General features: G+C 43.6%; 1 protein-coding gene across 9 annotated transcripts in view; it reads right to left on the minus strand.

Moving 5' to 3' along the window:
- NAV1 (neuron navigator 1) overlaps positions 1 to 21,043 on the minus strand; it is a 340,794-nt gene that overhangs the window by 225,445 nt on the left and 94,306 nt on the right. For 8 of the 9 annotated variants that reach the window (XM_067468119.1, XM_067468118.1, XM_067468117.1 and 5 more), the window contains exon 4: positions 669 to 1,700. The exons of the other annotated variant lie outside the window; for it this stretch is intronic. In XM_067468119.1, coding sequence (XP_067324220.1) covers positions 669 to 1,700 — 1,032 coding nt within the window. The remainder of the gene's footprint in view (positions 1 to 668; positions 1,701 to 21,043) is intronic. 9 annotated transcript variants of the gene reach the window in all.

Here is a 21,043-nt window from a genome sequence, read left to right on the forward strand (position 1 = left end):
GGACTTTGGAATACCTGTATTTGTATATACACATGTGATGAGATGTCATGGAGATATTGTCCAAACACAAAATTCCCTTATCTTTCATATACACAGCCTAAAGATAACCCTATACAGTATTTTTTTAAAAAAAAATAATGCTGCACATAAAACAACATTTGTGTGCAGACCGAACCAGTTTTTCCTTGCACGGCCTGGTGGACAATTCCAGATTCTGGGGTATTTGGGAATTCCAGAAAAGGCATGTTCAACCTATGCAGAGCAATTTTGTCCCATTGGAGGTGACTTCTCTTGCGGTGGGAAGGAGGGCACTATTCCCAGTGCTTAGCAGACAAAACAGGAAGGCGATAGTAAGTGTTCCTAGAGTGCCTACAGTTGCGAAACCACTAGATTGTGATGGCATCACTGAGGGTGACCCTTCCTAGAGAGCAGCGCCAGTTCCTCGCACTTTCACACCCTGTACCTGGCGCAGGAAGGCAATAAAGGGAAGAGGGCAGGAGTTGGAGGCCCACAGCCCCTTGGTGCATGCCATGCAGGCACCCCAGCACCACCTCCACACCTGTCCTGTGCTATCCTCCCCCGAATCTCCCCGGTTGGTGAGAAATAGTGTCCTTCCCCGACCCATCCGGTGAGAGGCAGGAAGAGAGGTGGGCCCAGGCGAGACTCACCCAACATCTGGCTGAAGAGCAGCTGCTCCAGGTCTCCCAGGACGGTGACCACCAGTTCGGGGTCCACCTTGAGGAAGGCCTTCTCGTCGGTGCCTTTCCCGCCGGGTTGGGACCCCGTGGGCTGCCCTTGCCCGGCCTGCTGCCCAGGCTGCGGGGGCTGTTGCTGCTGCTGCTGCTGCTGCTTCTGGGGTCCCGCTTTGCCTTTGCTGGAGAGGATCTCGTCGTCGGACTTGGGATCGTCGGGGGCGGCCTCGGGGGCGGCCTTGCTGAGGGGCTTGACTTCGGCGTAAGGCCCGCGGGGGATGCGGCTGGGCTTGCCCAGGTTGGAGGGCAGAGGCGCCAGCGGGGCCAGCGGGGGCTTGGAGGCCGGGCCCAGCTTGCCCGGGAAGAGCGAGTGCTCCGAGCGCGAGAGGCTCTTGGACATCATCATCATCATGCCGGGGGGCTCCTTGCCGCCGCCGCCGCGAGGTCCGCGGTTGCCCCCTCCGACGCCCCCTCCGCTGCCCCCGAAGCCCTTGGCGGCCCGGGCCATGTCGTCGCTCCACTTGGGCTCGTAGAGCTGCATCTTCTTCTCGCTGTCGGTCAGGAAGGAGAGGTTGGTGAGCGACTTCTGCTTGCGGAGGTTGGAGGCCAGCGGGCCGCGGCCCTCGCCACCGCCTCCGCCCGAGCGGAAGACCTTGAGCTCGGCCGCCGCCGCCGACTTGGGCGCCCCCAGCCCCGCGGGGCCCTTGGCCGAGGCCCGCTTCTGCATCATGGCTCTGGCGGGCTCGCCGCTCAGCCCCGACGAGGACGCCGCCGACGCCGCCTTGGCCAAGCCCTTCAGGCCCGGCTCCTCCTCGCCGCTCAGCCCCGCGGCGTCTTGCGGCAGGCTCCGGGAGGGCGGGCGGGTCGCGGCGCTGCTGCTGATGCTGATGCTGCTGCTGCTGATGCTGCTGGTGCTGGTGTGGCTGGTGGTGTGGTGGGCGCCTCCTCCTCCGCCGCCGAGCATCTTCTTCCCGCCCGCCTCGAGGAAAGCATTTAAAAGGCCAGCCTCTGAAGCGCGGAGGGAGAAGAAAGAACCAAAGGGAGGGGAGCGGGGAGGACCGGGTGGGGGAGGGAGGAGGAGGGAAGAGGGAGGAGGGGGGGGCAAGAGGAGGAGGGGGCAAGAGGAGGAGGAGGAAAAGGAGGCGGGGGCGAGAGCGGGAGGAAACGGGGGAGGAAAAAAAGACACGCTGTCAAAGCGGCCGGTGGTGCCACCTTCCCCGCCCACGGCCCCTCCTCTCTCTCTCTCTCTCTCTCTCTCTCCGTCAGCGCCGCCGGGGAGACTGTGGCAACCGAAAAGGGACCCTCCCGAATGGCTAGGAAGCTAGCCCCACTCACCCGCCCGCCGGTTTGGGACAGAAAAAAAGCTATTTATTTCGGGCTCCGCAAAGAAGAGGGGAGGGAGGCGGAGGCGTGGGGAAGCGCGCGCGAGGGAAGGGGGCGCGGGCTGAGTGGGAGCGGGGCGCGCGCACGGGGTCTCGCGCTCGCTCAGAAAGGGAGGCTCCCCTTCCGCTCGCCTGCCTGACTGCCTGCTCCTGCGGGTGGGAAGGGCCACGGGGGGGTGGGGAGGGGGGAGGCGCGCGCAGAGCGGCCGGGGGCGTCCCTGTGGGGCGCGTGCCGCTCCGACCAAGGCTCCGGGAGCCAGGCTTGGGGCGCGCGAGGCCGTGTCCGCCCAGCACTCGGCCCTCTCCCCTTCCTCTCCCGGAAGAGGGGAGGGGGGTAACACACCTAGCCCACCCTCACGGCTCTCTCTCCAGGCGATCTCCCCACTATGCCGCAGCTTTAAAAGCCATATATAGGATGGGTGGCACCTGGCTCGAAAACAGTACCTCTCAATGGGATCTTGGAGTCTCAGTACACCACAAGCGGAGCATGAGCCAACAGCTTAACAAGCCAAAGCCATTCAAGGCTGCGTCCATAGGAATACAGTGTCCAGACCTTGGGAAGTCACAGTCCCACTCTGTTCTGCTTTGGGTTAACCTCACCTGGACTAGTAAAGTAAGGGTTTCCCCTGACATTAAGCCTAGTCTGCTCTACTCTGAAGGAGGGGGTGGTGCTCATCTCCATTTCTAAGCCGAAGAGCCAGTGCTGGCCATAGACACCTCCAAGGTCACGTGGCTGATATGACTGCATGAAGCACCCTTACCTTCCCACTGGAGAGATACCTATTGATCAACTCACATTTGCATGTTTCAAACTGCTAGGTTGGCAGAAACTGGGCTAACAGTGGGAGCTCACCCTGCTCCCTGGACTCAAACTGCCAACCTTTCAGTCAACAAGTTCAGCAGCTCAGCAGTTTAACCCAATGTGCCACCAGCAGGCTCAATACTGACTCAAGAAGAATATTGACAAGCTAGAAAGCGTCCAGAGAAGGACAACCAAAGTGAACAAAGCTTTGGAAGCCAAATCCTATGAGAAGCAGCATAGAAAGATGGGTATGTTTAATTTGAAGAAGAGAAGGCTAAGAAGTGACAGGATGCCACGTTGACAAGGGGTCCAGAGACCAGGACAAGGAGCAATAGGTTCAAACTGCAGGAAAAGAGACTCACTCTACACATTAGGCAGGACTTATGGTAAGTGCTGTTGGATAGTGGAAGGGGCTGCCTTGGAGTGTAATGGAGTCTCCCTCTCTGGAGTCTGGATGGCCATCAGAAGGAATTTAGACTGGATGGCTTTTGTGGTTTCTTCCAACTCTATGATTCTTTGGGTTGTTGTAGGTTTTTTCAGGCTATATGGCCATGTTCTAGAGGCATTCTCTCCTGATGTTTCGCCTGCATCTATGGCAAGCATCCTCAGAAGTCACTACCTAACTACCTCTGAGGATGCTTGCCATAGATGCAGGCGAAACATCAGGAGAGAATGCCTCTAGAACATGGCCATATAGCCCGAAAAAAACTACAACAACCCAGTGATTTCGGCCATGAAAGCCTTCGACAATCTATGATTCTTTGACTACCCTGGAAGGAACCCTTTCTTGCTAAACCCTTTCTTGCTTGAAGGCATCTACACCTGTATTCCACTGGAAATATGTTCCAAACAGGAATCCAAAGTAGAAAAGTCCACCATGACACTGGAGGAAAGTTCTCTTCAAGTTATCTATCAGGCCTTGCAAAAAAAATTCCCTCCCTCACACTTCCTCAGCAATAGGTTCCATAATAAATAAGGTCACCTTAGGGAGCTCTGTTTGCTTTCTGACTACATTAGAAGGCAGCAGGTGAGTGAACAAACACAATCCCAGCATACATATACAAAATGATCCACCCAAATAATAGGGGGCATTGCAATGTCTGCTTTGTTGCAGGAATTCAGTAAATTATGGAGCAAGTCTTCCTCTTTGCTTCATGTTACATGTAAAAAGGTCTGTCAATTAAAAAGGGTCAATGGCAAAAAGGAATGCAAAATCGTAGCTCCCCTTGCCTTTGCGTAGGTCAAAGTGAGGTTTGCCTACTAGGTTCATTCTTAGCTAGAAAGCCCTGTTCCTAGGCACTTTGCTTTACACATCTCATGAAGTAGACTGAAGTCTACAAAAGCTTATTCTACCAACTTCTTTCTCTCAGTGAGACTCAACGGTGCTATATGATCTATTTGTATGTAGAACAGTGTTCAACCTTCTTAGGACTGGCAGGGGTATGTTACTGCAGTGATCTAAGCCTTTCTGCAAGAGGTAGACAGGAAAAATGGTTCCTGTTACTGAATCTGTCTGCAGATACTGGATGTGAGATAAGCTGCACACGTTTTGGACTCCACATTGCAATGCAAAGTGAAATCTATAACATGCACCAGAGGGTGGAAGGTGCTACTCTACCAGAATGTTTTGAATGTCACTCATATCTTCATTGACCCAGTAGTTATCCCCAGCCAGATATGTGAAAGGTGCCCGTATATTCTTTGTTAGATGTTCTGAATGGATCTCATATGTTGAATCAGGTACCTAGCTTATCCTCTCTATTTATCTTCTCATTTGTCTCCTACTTTCCACTGCTTAGAGAATGCCCCGGGCAACAAATAAGGCATTTAAAAACAATTGATAAAATAAAGTCAAGATAAAAAAAAGCAAAGAGGTATATTTTTAATAATATAAGCTCAAGCAGAAAGGCATGGAAAGGTCAGGCTTTCATCATCCAGTCATTTCTGACTTATGACAATCCTATTAAGGTGAACTTATCATGGGATTTACTTGGCAAGATTTGTTCAGAGAGGTTTGCTTTTGCCTTCCTCTGAAGCTGAGAGAGTATGACTTGCCCAAGATCACCCAATAGGCTTCCATGACTCAGCGGGGATTCACCACTCTTCAGGGTCCTTGTCCAACCCTGAATTGCCACACCACAATGGCCCAGTGAAGGGCCTTCCAAAATAACCAAACCAGAAGTCTTTAGATGACAAAAGAAGACCAATTAAAAAGAGGTCAGGTCAGACATGGAAAAATACAATCCATGGGTCCCACATAGCCTCCCCCAGTCCTTAAGGAGAGCCATAACATTAAGAAAGGACTCCCTCATTAACTTTACTCATATAGGATGAAAAGATCATGCATCTATCCTGGTTCTAAGTACTTTAGGGTTCTAAAAGCTAATGTTAACATTCAGAGCTGTGTCTAGAAATGGGGCAGTTGCCAGTGAAGGCAGTTTTAAAAGGAGCCACAAGCTTTCAAAAGTCAGTTTTAGAAGCCCAAGGAAAGCACCTTCTGGATATACCCTTGCATTCTTCTAGTTATAGCACTGATAAATAATATGGACCTACCTTTCCAAGATCACGTGTGACCAACTTTATTAATCAATATGTTTACCTTGATGCTTTCAATGGGGGTACTTAGCCTGCAGATCAAAAGGTTTGTCTTTTTCTTTTCTGCAGTGTCTGCCAATGAACATTAGCTAACACAGAGCTTAAGAGAGACTGTCTAGAACTTGATTTCAGTGAAACATCTTCCAAAGTGAATGCTCACAGGAATGCAGCTCCAATGTAAATGGCAACTATAGTAGTACTGAGCTAGAGACAAAGGAGAAGGATTCTGACAATAATTTGTCCAGTTTTCAAGAAGCCTTCCATTTCTGGTTCAACTTGGCAGGAGTGTTACTTAAGATCCATTCTGAGAAAGACATATTCTCTGGGATCTTAAAATTTTGCAAGCAGGTCAATTTGATGATGTCAAACTAGGCCAGGCTCATCTGGGTGGAATTGCGGGTCCCAAAAACATCCATAAAACAAACTGCTCAGCAGAGGAAATTCTCACTCAGACTGAGTCACTACCATTGCTGGTCAACCAAAGTCAACCCTCAAATCCCCAGCCAAGTCAGATAAAGTAGAGCTGTCCTGTTATCTCTGCATGGGCAGACAATGACTTGGAGCCTTCGTGTCTCATCCATGTTACTCATACAACTGAGTTTTTGCTGAGGTTGGGCTTGAGTTTCGGCTGTTCAAAATACTTTGCCTTCAGGACATGTGCAATACTGCACTACAATGAGGAAATGCCTTATCAGAGGCTGAGCTGGAAACAAAAGAATCTGAAGAATCACTCTAAAGAAACCTGTGGAGGAATTCTGGTAGAGAAGTGCAACACAAAATCCCATTTCCCTGAAACAGATTCTTATCAGTTGAGAATCCAGCCCACCTCACATGTGCCTCTGTCACCACTTATTCACTCCAGTTCATGTGACTGCATCATTCCAGCCTCTCCCCCTTGTTTGGTGGTTCACGGCATAACAAAGGTGACAGCAAGGTCACTGTAAAAATGGCATTAGTGAACAGAAATATATGTTTTTGGTCCTCAAGGAACTGATCTCAACTAGTATGAGAGAGGATCAAAGAGGATTACAAGAATCCAGAGTATGAAAAAATATTCTTCCCCTGCTTTTCATGTTTTGGGGAACAATAGACCTAAAATGTAGCTTTTCCAAGACCTGGCACCATATTTGTTGATGTTGCTGTGTGCCTTCAAGTGATTTCTGATTTACAACAACCCTAAGGTGAAACTATCATAGGGTTTTCTGGGGCTAAGAATGTGTGGCTCATTCAAAGTCACTTAGTAAATTTCCAGGGCTGAGTGAGAAATCCAACCCTGGTCTCCAGAATCAAAGTTCAGTGCTCAGACCACAACATCACACTAGTATCAACAGTACTAGAGCCAAAGTCAAAACACTGAGAGGGATTTTGCCCATGTCCTGTTGGTGGCTTTTTCATGCCAAGAGAAGGCTGGATTACATAGGCATTTGGGCTGAGCCAGAAGATCTCTTGTGGTCTTTATGATTAGCATAGATGTCATACCACCCCCTTCAGGCTTCCCATTTTCTCCTATCTTAGCAGCAATTCTTATAGCGGCCACTGGGAAAGTGGATATTTGTTGCAATATTATGTAGTTGTGAGCTACCCTTGAAATGATGATCTTGAACAGATAATTAAACCTTCTTGTTCCTGGTAGAAATTAAAGCTGCTAGGACCAGTTTGTTGATGTGCATCAACATAGCAATCTTCTTTTGTGGATGCTGGGTCCTTTTACTGCAAAATTGTCTGTAGCACCACTGACAAATGAAATTGAAAGATGGAACTTAGAGCAAGCTTTAGTTCATTGGGAATATTTTATGATTTAGTAATTTATTATTAATTCATAGCTGATGTTGTATTGTGAAGCACCACAAGTATACTTTGACATAAAATGGTGAGGTAAAAGGTAAGTGCTTAAATGTATACACACATACTACTTTGGAGATCATCTTGCTGCAAAAAAGGAAAGGAGATACATACATATAACACACAAACATACACACAATCAGTTATGGGTTGGTTGAGCTCTTTGGATTTGGATTACATCAAAATAATATCTCGTGGATCTCATAGATGTTTCCCTTTTCAAAACATTCACCCCTGAGAGTCAAGATCCTGCTCAAATTTTCCAGGACCTACAAAAGTGATGAGGGGGTATCCTTAAAACGATTTTATGCCAGCATATCCATTATTATGTATTCACACAGTACACAATGCATAGCAAAACATTTCATAAATTAGTTCACATAGTTAATAATTGCTGCGATATCTCTCTCCTTGCAGAAGCTGCAATTTTCTTGGCAAAGAGTGAGATTTCAGAAGAGAGGCAGCCAAATTCATTAGAAAGCAGGAAGGAAGTAACATTCAGGAAAAAAACCTACATCTTATATATTGATTTCCCAAAGGGTAGCATTGTTTGTTGCTTCAGGAAGAAACAAAGTACAGAGGAACACACTTAACATGGCAAAATCTTTTAAGGACAACTGCGAATATATCCATGTAATCTAGTAAATATGGAAAATACAAGGCTGTCTTTTGAAATATATTTTGCTTTCAGTTGCTTTTTGGGTTGTTTTAATTAATCTTTTTATTGTTTAACATATACTTATTTTATTTGTCAATTGCCTTGATTCCCATTTGAGGCACATAATCAGAAAAGAGAAAGCAAAATGGCAGCCTTATGTTGGACTTCTCTGCTCTCTCTGTATGTGTGTGTGTGTATCCCCCATGTATTTGTGGTGTAATTACACAGATAATTTCCTTGCCTTCTCGAGCTTCCTGCCACCCTTTATGTTTTTCTTTCTGAGGGTGTTGCATCGCTATTTCTAATAGCAGGGCTGCCTGGTGAAAAACCTTTCAGAACATAACTCCTCAGACATTTTACTTAACAACTAGTGGCAATTTTGCTGATGCTCAATAGGCTATCCTTCCAACATCAATGTATTAGTGACTGCATTTAAGTTCCTAAACAGTTTGGGACAATATTTGATGGAGCACTTTCCCCTTTATGTGATGTGTGATAATATGCTTGGAAGGACTCTCTTCTTCAGCCCACCATAAATAGCGATCTGTTATGTGGAGAGGAGAGAGAAGTGGTCATTAACTGCTCTTTCCATAAAGACCTAGTTGTCACTGAAACCAGCTTGATTTTATCATATCATACCTGAGTTAAAGTCCTGGTCATTTAGCCAAGAGTTTAGTCTTAGTGACCACAAGTTGGCTCCTCTATACCACAGCTAGCCTCTTACTGGATTGTGGGATTTTGCCATTGTTTTATTATCAGAATAAAAGTCAGACGTTCATTTAAAATTTTAATACAAGTGTGCATACATGAGGCAGCATGGTGTTGAGATTTGAGTGCTGGTCTACAACTCTGGAAACATGGTTCAAATCCCTGCTTAACCATGAAAATTCCCTGGGTGACAGTGGGCAAATCATATACTTTCATCCTCAGAAAAACCTATGATAGGGTTGCCATAAGTTGAAAATAACTTGAAGGCAAAAAAAGACAAAAACAAAAAACTGACATACATACTTGTGAAATCTGCTCTGGCCCAATGGCAGCAGGGGAGAAGTTGTGGCTAAGTGCGTGGCCAGCAGCTTGGTAGGAACAACAGAGATGAAAAGCAGAATGCTGACTGACATTTCCAGTTTCTAACAACCCACTCACAACTGAGCATCTGGAATGGCACAGTCCCGGTGTGTACCCTTGGGAATAACTCTGCATTATGGGAATCAATGGCTCTGTCAAACAAAACAAAAACACCTTGAGCTCTCTTTAATTCCCTTCTAACCCAAAATATGTGGCTTGATCTGAACTATACATGGATGAAACAAACTGTAGGAACTGAACTTGCACAGACACAAGTTGGCTCTCAAATAGTGTTCTTAAGAACACTGCTGTACTTGGGAAACTCCAGAAAAGAACCCCGCTGAATCAAACCAAAGGTCTATTTGGCTCAGCATCCTGTTTCCCGCAGATGCCAACTAGATGCACATGGAAAGCCTACAAAGCAGGACATACAGATGATAATTTCTCTCACACTGTACCTCAGCAGTTCATATTCAGAAGGATTGTGCCTCTGAACTTGGAAGAAGTGTATATGTGTTTACACACATAAACATCACTAATTACTAGTAGACATGGAAAGCCTTATCCTCCATGAATGTGTCTAATCTTCTTTAAAAGTGATCCAGACTTGTGTTTAGAGCTCACTGTACTATCACCATACTGTGATAGTGAATTTGACAGTTATTTGAAAAAAGTATTTTTTCTTGGGTCTCTGTCTAGTAAAGGGCAATGCATCCATAATGAGGGAGATGTTTAGAGGAAAATGACAAAACTCTCCATGTTAGTCAGTTTAGATTTTATCCAAATCCAGGAAATAAACAGCTGTTTGACTTTGATAGAGTGAGAGTAGAGTTCTATTACACAATTCTGAATTTACTTTACAGATGTCATTATGCTGACCAGCAGAGTTGTTCTGGGTGATGAGGAACTTATTAGGTGGAACCCAAAGAAGCTAGGAGTTGAGATGCCTGCTTATCACTACAAACTCTGAAGAGAAAGTTGCTTTTATTCAATCAGAACATGATGCCACATTTATCACACAGTCTGGGGATGAATCGAGTGCTCCATTTGGCCAGTTTTTTTTTCCGGGGGGGGGGGGGGACACATAATTTTCAACTGTTGTCTTCTCTTGATGCAAATTAATGCATTTGAATCAGTTCTGCACATGACATATGAGCTTGACTCTTGCCCATATAGGCTGATAAGATCTTGCAGAAGCAGATGGAATGGGTTGAGTCCAGGAGGTGGTAAATAGTTCACTGAGTCACGTGAGAGGTGCCACTGCTTTGAAGAAGGTTATCATGTGTCATGTCCTAAAGGGGAGCTCCCTGGATCCAGGGATAGTTTAGAAATACCGTGCTATTGTGAAAAATTCCTTTTGGGACAAAGTGCTTAAACACATAGTGGCTGGGTAACATCTAGTGTTTTTGCAGGAAATAGATTACTTGAACCCACTTCAGCCTGGTTTCAGGACAGAGTGCATCACCAGAACAACCCTTAGTTGCCATGGCTGATATTCAGTTCAAGGTAAAAGAATGGAAAACTGTGGAGAAACTGGCCTGTATGCCATGTGGACCACTTGTAGCAGGTTTCAGGTGAGTATGTTTTATTCGGCCTGTGTAGGCATGGCCCAGAAAATGTTTGACTTGAGCTTAAAGCTTTTTTTCATTAGGTGAAATCCAACTGAATGTTGGCAGAACAGAAAGCCCTATCAGCACAGATATGCTGGATTGTCTGTGTTTAGCACTGTGCAAGTGGTTATACCTGTTGTAAAAACCCAGCATCTGGCTGCATGGTGAGACAGTATGCTCAACCACAGAAACTATCAAACCACTTATTAAGATCTGCTAAGCACAGGGACTCCAGGTCCAAGGATGAAGTTAGTTCAGCCTCCTGTCAAGAAACCTAAAGTTCAGGGCTGAGAATAAAGTTATTTTTGACTACAACTTCTGGAATCTTCCTGACCGTGGTGGCTGAAATATTCCGAGAGTTGCAGCTCCCACAAGGAACCTTTCCAAGCTCCCCTTTTCCAAACATGTATTTATGTTAGAGAAAAGCTCTACCAAATACAACAGGAAACATCCAACTAAATATGTTGTCAATCTGTGAAACAATCAAAAATCAAACTCTAGCTTCAGCACAACTTGGATGAAAGCCAGCAAGTGGAGAGATAAACGGGTCCCCTGCTCTCCAGAAGTGGATAGGCTGAACCACCCTGCTCCGCCCCATCCCAAACATGCCCTGGGGACTGGGAACTGTTATGAAGGCTTTTCCTTCTCTGCAGGATTCAAAACAATAAATGGGAGTGGGCTTTGATGATTGTCCTTTTCCCCTCTTTTGGCTAATTACCTTCCTGTGGGAGGGAGCAATTAGCTTTAACCAGTGACCTCACAGATGATTCTATGGCAACGGACAGGATGCACCGCATTAGAGGACATTACTATGGGGGTGTGGAAAAATGGAAAAAGCTGAACCAGACATAAAATTGCTGTAGGAAAAGAATTCAAAAGTTGAACCTTTCTGCCAGGAATGCCTTTTTGGCCAGACCTTAGGGAATCATAGAAACTGGGATTCGGAGTGTGGGTCACAATCAGGTCTCCTACTGGTTAAAACTTGAACTGAAGAAATACAAGCATACATACAAACACTTTGAACAGAGAAGCCTCCCACGAGGATGGTAAAATATCAAACATCCTGGCGTCCCCTGGGCAACATCCTTGCAGACGGACAATTCTCTCACATCAGAAGCGACTTGCAGTTTCTCAAGTTGCTTCTGACATGGAAAAAAAATCCCATCACTGATTAGTTATAGATATTAAGATATGTATAAATTCCTAATAAAAAGAAATTTTCTGAACTCTCATTTGTGGTGATTTTTAACTAGTATTTCACCTGGTAAATTCAGAGTCTTATTTACTGCAGAATGCATATGGAACTAAACCTACATGTTAGGATCCTGTCGCTCAAAGAAAGGTAAACCATGTTTTTGAGTTTCAGCTGCATGCCATGTGTATCTAAACTGCCAATAGTGTTCATTAAGAAACCTAAATTAAGCAATAAATACAAGTGGCATGCTTCAGACTAAGTCAAAGGGAGGCAAGGTCAATTAAGACTGAAGCAATTAAGATCAAAAAATAGTAAGTCGAAAGTCATTCTAATATCAGTATCTGTTTAAGGAATTGAGGTCTTTTTTCGAAGTAAGGCAAGATTTACCACAGAGATGGAAGATACAGTATGTGTTTTTCTTTTATGTTTTCTTTTATTTGGGGGGGGGGGTGCCTTAAGTGGTGTCAAACTGCATTCATTCTACAATGTAAATGCTCCCCCAAACCAACATTTACCATTTGAATCGTGCCCCCCTCCCCAATGTTTTGGATTTCCTTTTCCATTAGCATTATCAATGGTCATGAATTTAGGGGTTTTCTTTTTATTTCCCACTAACCCTGGCCATATTTGCCAGTCACCATGAAGCCTGAGAGTTATAGTCTAATAGAGGAAAGATTATCTAAATTTGCTCATAATTAACATTATGTGCAAGGATGATGTAGCCAACTCCATCCCATAGAATCCTGGGATTGATTGTGGAGGGAGGAGCAATTTGCATTCTCAGAGTTTTCCAGTGTCTCAGCTGGTTACAAACAGCAGGATTCCAAGGACTGGACCCATGGCACTTAAAAGTGGAATGATACTGTTATAATTGTGTAGTGTGAACAGGCTCCAGGTAATTGAAATCTGATAGAAATACAAAGCAAAAGAAGGGGAAAGAAATCTGTACGTTTCTTGTGGTAAAAGAAATGTCTTGAGACTGTGAAATAAAGCGAAATCACTTCTATATGTATAATTTAGACCAAGGTCTCTTGCCTTTTCAGGCCTGTAGCCAAAACGTCTGGAAGAGGCTCATATTGCCACACAGTCAAACTACCAAAACTGCTGACAGTGGAAGATGAATTCCCAAACAAAAGTGGCTGATAAAATACACTATAATCTTATCTTCCACAAAATTCAATATCCCTTGTGTGACAGATTTGGAGTCCAATATATCTCAAAATTTATGAACTGTTATAGCTTGGGAGCATATTTTTCAATATGCAAAGCATGAAAAATATCAGTTACTATAAACTCATATACATTATCACACCAGATGTGAGGAGCCAATGATCCCCCAGGTGTTCTAACATACAGGTGCTATCAGTGCCACCTAGAATGAAAAAAGTGAGGAATTGTGAAATTTGTAGTCCAAAACATCTGGGAAATCAAAGGTTCCCCACCTCTGGTGCAGCACTTTAGCAGCCACAATGACCTTGAATAATGTAGATTCACTGTGTATTCTGTGGACAGAAATGTAATTATTATAGGAATATACATAAGATGATCTTGGGCAAGTCATACTCTCTCAGCCTCAAAAGAAAGCAATGGCAAATTCCCTCTGAACAAATCTTGCCAAGACAACTCTGTGATAGAGCCTTTAAATAGGAATGACTTGAAAGCACACAACAACACAGACATCAATAGTGTGATTCTAGGAAAGCTGCTGACAAACTGACAACTGCTATGAACTGGGTGGGTTCAGGCCTACAGACCTCCATGAGAATGAAAAACAATTGGAAAATTCACAGGGGGCAGCTATGAAGCAAAGATCAGCTGCTACCTCTGCTGGAAAAATGTAAAGCCCTCCTTGTGATCACTGACAATGAATATCTCCCCTCTAGTGTACTTGTATGGAACTGTGGAATTTCTGAAGTCTTGGGGATTTTGCATATATGGACCTCCAGCTATTATTTTAAGAGCAGGAGATAAAATCAATTTTAAAGCTGCTTATACACAAAGTCATTCATATTTGTGCTGGCAAACTGAATCAAGGAGATCTAATATTTTTTTTAGTGATTTTCCTCAAGGAAAATGCTTTTGAAGATTCTGTATCTTATACAGCTGCTGGAATCTCTCTGCCCTCCACATCCAATACCTCAAAATGCTAGAATCTTCTATATTCCCTAAAGTAAATTTTAAGTCTCATTACAATTCTCATTTCATATCTTGTACATAAGTTTGATACCAGAGCATAAACAAGGAAAGGTGTTTTCAGACAGAACAAAGTGATATGAGAGAGGCTTCACTTCACATCATACATGCAGTTCTTCTGTTCCTGAGGTCAAACACACACTTTGCAGGTTTTCAAAAATGCACACACAATACACATACATCAAATGTGTGCTGTTGTTTGCCATCATGTTGACTTTGATTTATGGTGACCTTCCAAAAGCCTTGGTAATCAACTCCCTTTGTTCTTGCAAATTGGGACTGTGGCTTCCTTGGTTGAGCCAATCCATGCCTTCCTCTTTCTTCATTGCCTTCTACTTTATCAAGCATTTTCAAATTTTCCCGTGAGCCACATCATCCAAATATATGTCCAAAGTACAAAGGCCTCATTATAGGCATTTTAACAGCCTATGACATCTATATATGTTTTCTCCAGTACCACATTTCAAAAGACTCAATTTTTTTCTTTTCAGTTTTTTTTTCAGTATTCAGGCTTCATGCTGATATTTGATTATCCTGACTTTGGTATTTAATGCTATGTATTTACACTTGAGGGCCTTGTCTAGTTCTTTCATGGCTGTCTTTCCAAGTTCTAGTTGCCTGCTGATTTCTGGACAGCAGTCTCCATTCTGAGTAATGAGTGAGCCAAGGATGAGGAATAATTTAACTATTTCAGTGTCTTTATAACCCATTTTAAAGTTACATATATATCACATGTTATCGTTGTTGACTGCCATCAAGTCAACTTTGACTTGTAGATACCCTATGAATAGGAAATCTCCAAGTGTCCATGTCACCAACATTCCCGTTCGGGTCTTGTAGACTTAGGGCTGTGGTTTCCTTAATTGAGTTTATCCATCTGGAATGTCGTCTTCCTCTTTTTGTACTGCTTTCTAGCATTTTCTAGTGAGTCGTGTCTTTTCAAGACAGTAGGGCTGTTGTTCTTGGCTACTAGGGAAAATTCAGGCTTCATTTCTAGGGTCTATTAATTTGTCTTTTTAGCAGTCCACAGTATCTGTAGAACTCTTATCCAGAACAACCTTTCAAATAAATTCTCTCTCTCTCTCCCTCTCTCTCTCTCTCTCTCTCTCTCTCATTCTCTCTCTCTCTCTCTCTCTCTCTTTTTTTTTTTGGTGGCCTTATCCTCTTTCTTTACAGTCCAGCTTTCACAATGATACATCGGAATGGAAAAAACAGACAATCCTAACTTTGTTGTTCAATGATATGTCTTTACACTTCAGTATCCCATATGCATATATGTCTGTATCTATTGCTATAGCTATAACTATAGCTATATAGAAATCTATCCCCAATGCCCAAACCTGTCAAATTACTGTAGCCATCTCTTTGGTGCTATCATCTTTCTCCAGACTCTCTTCTATATCTCTCACTATGAGTCTGCCTAACATCTAATATCTTCAGAGGAGACTTTCTCTCCATCCCATCACCATCACAGCTAGATTTGGTGAGGACATGAGAAAGAGCCTTTTCTATGACAGCTCCCAAGTTGTGGGATGCCTTCTCACAAAAGGCCCAAGTAGACTACATTTGCATTCTTCCTACTGACAGTATAAGAACTTTTTTATTTTGGCAGACTATTGGCTCTGAAGTTTTCCATAACAAAGGAGTCTTTTAATGGAGCATATTATACTTTCCTGGTTTTTTATTACATTTTAATGTTTTTTCAAGAATATTGCTTAACATTATTTTTAAAAATTTACCTAACAGGTTCTACATGTACTTAGTTTTAATTTGTTATATGCTGCCTTGGGTCCCATACTAGGAGAAATGAGGGATTATAAATGAAATCACAGAATCATAGAGTTAGAAGAGACCTCGTGGGCCATCCAGCCCAACCCCTGCCAAGAAGCAGGAAAATTGCATTCAAAGCACCCCTGGCAGATGGCCATCCAGCCTTTGTCTAAAAGCCTCAAAGAAGGAGCCCCCATCACACTCTGAGGCAGAGAGTTCCACTGCTGAACAGCTCACACAGTCAGGAAGTTCTTCCTAATGTTCAGGTGGAATCTCCTTTCCTGTAATTTGAAGTCATTGTTCTGCATCTCAGGCCCCTTCCACACAGCTGTATAAAATCCCACATTATCTGCTTTGAACTGGATTGTAGGGCAATGTGGTCTCAGATAACCCAGTTCAACACAAATATTGTTGATTATCTGCCTTGATATTCTGGCTTATATGGCTCTGTGGCAGGGCCCTAGGTCATTGGTCCTTCCAGATGAACTACAATTTGCACATAAATCTCTAGAGAGCAACCATGACTCAGACATTTATTTTATCTTTGTAAAGTATGCAAACCAAAAAGACCATCCCTGAAACCCAGAATTAGCATACAAGAATGACTCATGCTTCCTAAACCTAAATGGGCCCTTTCCTCCCAGTTATGCTTATGATACCAATTCTGTTTCTCCCTTCCCCACTATTATGCAAAATAACATTGTGGAATACATGACACAATGAAAGCGCACCAGAAAACCATACCAATCCTCATGAGATTTTCCAGCCTTACTTCAGGCATTTGCTTGCTTATGCATTTCAATCTACTTAAAAAAAGCAAATGCAAGAAGCAGCATGTCTCAGGTCCATAACAGAACTGAGCAACTGATAACAGATCTTGAAAATTTAAAACAATTCATAGAGTGTCCTCTCCCTTTTCACCTCCTTACTGTTTTTATATTCTTTGCACATCCCTTGAGCATCCTACCATTCTCTTCTTCAGAGGCAACTCCTTTGCTACCTTGGCAACAGCCATCCCAGTATTATTCATGTCAAAAAAAACTGAATTAGAAGAACAGAAAGGTTTGATTTATTTACAAAATCAATTTCCACAGAAAAAAATCTTCTTCCCACCCCATTTAGTCATTCCTATAAAGTAAAGGGTAGCTCAAATCCACATCCCACAAAACCCCCTGGTGTATCAGGAGCTGCAAGAAGTCTCATGTGACCTGCAAATATAGCTGAGCTGGAAGAAATAACAGTGAATGGTTCATTGAGAAATGATTTTGTACATGTGGATTCAACCACTGGCCTGGTGGGGGGTGTAGGTAAAACATTACTGCAGATAGGAAGGACAATGAAGCTGCTTCTATTAACTGCAGAGGCTTTATTTCCTAATTATCTTTGCCAAATAACTCCCCCGTGGATATAAGATTTCTCAGTGTCAAAGTGCATCTGCCATTGAGCTCAATTGCTGCATTTTTTCTCTAATTTTTAATACAATCTCCAGACTCATTCTTAAATCTATTTTGAAATTGGTTCTCCCTGGATTTCAGAGAAAACAGAAGGGAGGGAAAAGGCAGAGGAAAGAAGGAGTGCACAGTCTTTGAGCAAAGATAATTGAGCAATTAAACAATTAGTGGAAAGGAACAATACCACTGTATTCCTCCTGCCATGTCTAACTGGGGGTTAATTTCAGTCCCAGGCTGCTGATGGGAAACAGCGCGACCAAAGGCCCTGGCCTTCTCCCAAGAGAGTGGCAAAATGTTTATCCTATATACTGCCCATTCTCCTTCCCTAAGATGTGCAATGTTTCATGGGTAATGTCCCCACAAAGGTAGGGGTTATGTTCCAAGAAGCATTTTGTTTAAGAATAATGGGGCTTGTTCTGGGCAAAGCGCTGAAAGGAAGCTGAAAATCAGTCAGGGAAAACAGTTGCCATGCTGTGCACTAGAGAGCTTATGCCATGTAATGTATTGTAATGAGACAGGGTTTGGCTGGATGACCTCACACTCCTGTCCAAAACCAGAGATTGTGAGGTTATGAGAAGAACTGTGTGCTGAAAACTGCCAAACAGGGTCTGGCTACATCCAAGAAAACAGTAGCCAAGTGCCTTTCCCTTCGCACAAAATCAGTAGTATCCAATGACCTCTCCCAAAAGAAAGCAAAATGTTGGAATCCCTGAGTTTTTGTCACTTCAAGGATGCTGCAGTAGAAAAGGATGTCAAAGTAGCAAGATAATCTATATGGATGATAGAACTATTCACAACAGGACATAGAGTTAAGTCCGAGGAGTGATTTCTTTGCAATTTTTTGGACGAATTATTACGGTCACTTTAACAATGGCGTTAGGGAGGAAAGAGTTGCCCTTCAGTCAGGAATTACTCAGATATTTCTTTCTTTCTTTTTTTTTTTTTTTTGAATAAGAACACTTTCATGTAACCAAATTCCCTTCTGTAATCCACTTCGTTCTGCTTTTTAGAATTCAAACATGGGTTTTACCAACCCTCCAGATGCATTCAACTAAAAATGCCATTGGCCTTCATCCATGCTGGTTAGGGATGGTGTGGATTGTAGTCCAATGAATCTGGAGGGCAACTGGTTACAAAAGGGTGCTGAAATATATGAAACAGTTCTCTGCTGCTGTTTTTAAACTTTTGACTTTGACTCTGCTCCCTCTCAAGATGCCCTGAGCTGTTTTCTTCTATGTGAAGTTAGCATACATTCTTATCTCACATACTCCTGGGTTCAGCAAAGAAATTTTACAAAACGTCATCTTCCATTTCATGACACATCTAATGACAATACACAATAAAACAACACTTTTAATTAAGGCATTTTATTTATTTATTTACTGCATTTCTATGCCGCCTTTCTCAGCCCAGAGGTGACTCAAGGCGGCTTACACTGGCACAATTCGATGGCAAAATGATCATAAACAAAATTAAAAATAGGTAATGCACATTATAAAAACCATGTAAAAAGCATTAAAAACATAAAACATCAGTAACTTCCTATAGTCTAGTCCATCAAAGCAGTTCATCCCTGACTGTTCGCCATTGAGGTGCTACAGCATTCTTGTATTTTTCCAGACACACACACACACACACAAAAAACCCTTTGGAATTCTTTGTTGTTGTATGCCTTCAAGTACTTTCTGACTTATTATTATTATTATTATTATTATTATTATTATTATTATTTGCTTTATTTCTATACCATGTTTCTCAGCCTAATTAGGCGACTCAATGCGGTTTACACAATGAAAATTATCACAACAATAACAGTTAAAACACATCGTACACAATAACAAAATACACAATTATTATCAACTCATGATGCCTCAATAACAAAGCAAAATCCATTCTCATAGTCCTTGTGCCATTCCTATGTTTGATTTACCATCTTCCTATGTTCAATTGCAATGATTAGCCAAACGCTTGCTCAAAGAGCCAGGTTTTAACCTTCTTCCGAAACGCCAGCAGCGAAGGGGCCTGTCTGATGTCAATAGGTAGGGCATTCCATAGCTGAGGGGCCACCACCGAGAAGGCCCTGTCTCTCGTCCCCGCCAACCGTGCCTGTGACACAGGCGGGACCGAGAGCAGGGCCTCCCCGGAAGATCTTAGTGTCCGCGTCGGTTCATAGGTGGAGATGCGTTCGGAGAGGTAAGTGGGGCCGGAACCGTTTAGGGCTTTGTAGGCTAACGCCAGCACCTTGAATTGTGCCCGGTAGCAGATTGGCAGCCAGTGGAGCTGGCTCAACAGAGGAGTGGTGTGCTCCCTGAGTGCCGCTCCTGTTAGCAACCTGGCTGCCGAACGCTGGACCATCTGAAGCTTCCGGGCAGTCTTCAAGGGCAGCCCCACGTAAAGCTTATGACAAACCTATGGAAAATTTCTAACTGGAGCAGCGGAAACACCTACTTCCACATTACTATTGGCAACTTGGTACGAGGAAGCAAACTGCTCTGTGAGACCTCATTGGTAAGGAAGATATGTTTATTTCTCATGTGTTCCACTAAGACAGGCATGGACCAACTTTGGCCCCACTTATGGCAAACCTATGGAAAATCAACATGGAAAGATCCATTCAGAGAGGATTTATCATTGCTTTCATCTGAGGCTGACAGCATGACTTGCTCAAGATCACCCGGTGCATTTCTATGGCTGAGCAGGGATCTGAACCCTAGTCTCCCAAAATCCTAGTTCAATCATTGTCTGTTCTTGGAAATGTAAACATGCATACATGAATGAATTCCTATAAGGATGTGGACAAAGCCTTCTGTTTCTTCTTGTCTTTTTGGCATTGTCAAAGGGGGCAACACTTTTTGTCTAACATTTCCTGACTTCTTTCCCTCACTATAACCTTGGATGATCTTGTGATAAGAATGAAGCTATTTGGAGAAGAACACATGGAAGTCGGCAGAATATCTGGAAGCTGACTCTTTGCTTTAAGTGCCAGGGCTGAACAGTGGCGGCAATGTCAGTTTGATTCATGTATCTCAGATATGGTAACTGAGTGAACTCTATGCCATTCTCATACAGCAGAATAAGCCCTATGTGCTTGGAAGGGGGGCTGTTATCATTGAAGAGCCATGGTACTATTTACCTACCTGACCATGAAGTAATCTTGATACTTGTTGCCAGTTTCCTCAGGCCCTAGCTGCTCATAAATGCAAAAGGAGTGTGACATCTACAGTTCCTCTCCTTTTTCCTGCATGCAGCTGAAACTCCAGTGAGTGAGAACCATTTACCGTGCCAGATCTCCACTCACCCATTTTTCTAGCTTGGTCACGCTGGATAAAGTTTCCTCTACAGGGCCAAGCAGAGGCTATTTCCAAGCCAAATGCTAAAATTTCCAGCCGCAGCAAATTAAACAGCAGGAACTTGTGGAAAGGCTACAGGAAAGATGTGGCAGTTACCCCCAACTTTCTATTCTCCCAGGAAGGTCACACTCCAGGCCAGCTGGGCCCGGCTGTCCCTGACTCACAAGGATCATATGTCCTCATGAGAATGGGAAAGCAAAAATGAACCCTATACTGTTGTGTCATTGCCAGAATCTTTGATAAGATTATTCTGTAGCTAGGAAGGGCACAGTTTTCCTTCTCCTTCTAACTTGTCTCTCAATAAACATTAGGGAAGAATAGGGAATTCTGACAATTTTGCTGTCTTCTGAACTGTCGTACACCACAGGAGGAACACCTCTGACCTTAAACACCATACCAGCTTGGTAAACTCAGCAAGCAGTTTATTGAAGAATA

This window comes from Anolis sagrei, chromosome 4 (genome assembly GCF_037176765.1).
Source record: "Anolis sagrei isolate rAnoSag1 chromosome 4, rAnoSag1.mat, whole genome shotgun sequence".
Lineage (NCBI taxonomy): Eukaryota > Metazoa > Chordata > Lepidosauria > Squamata > Dactyloidae > Anolis > Anolis sagrei.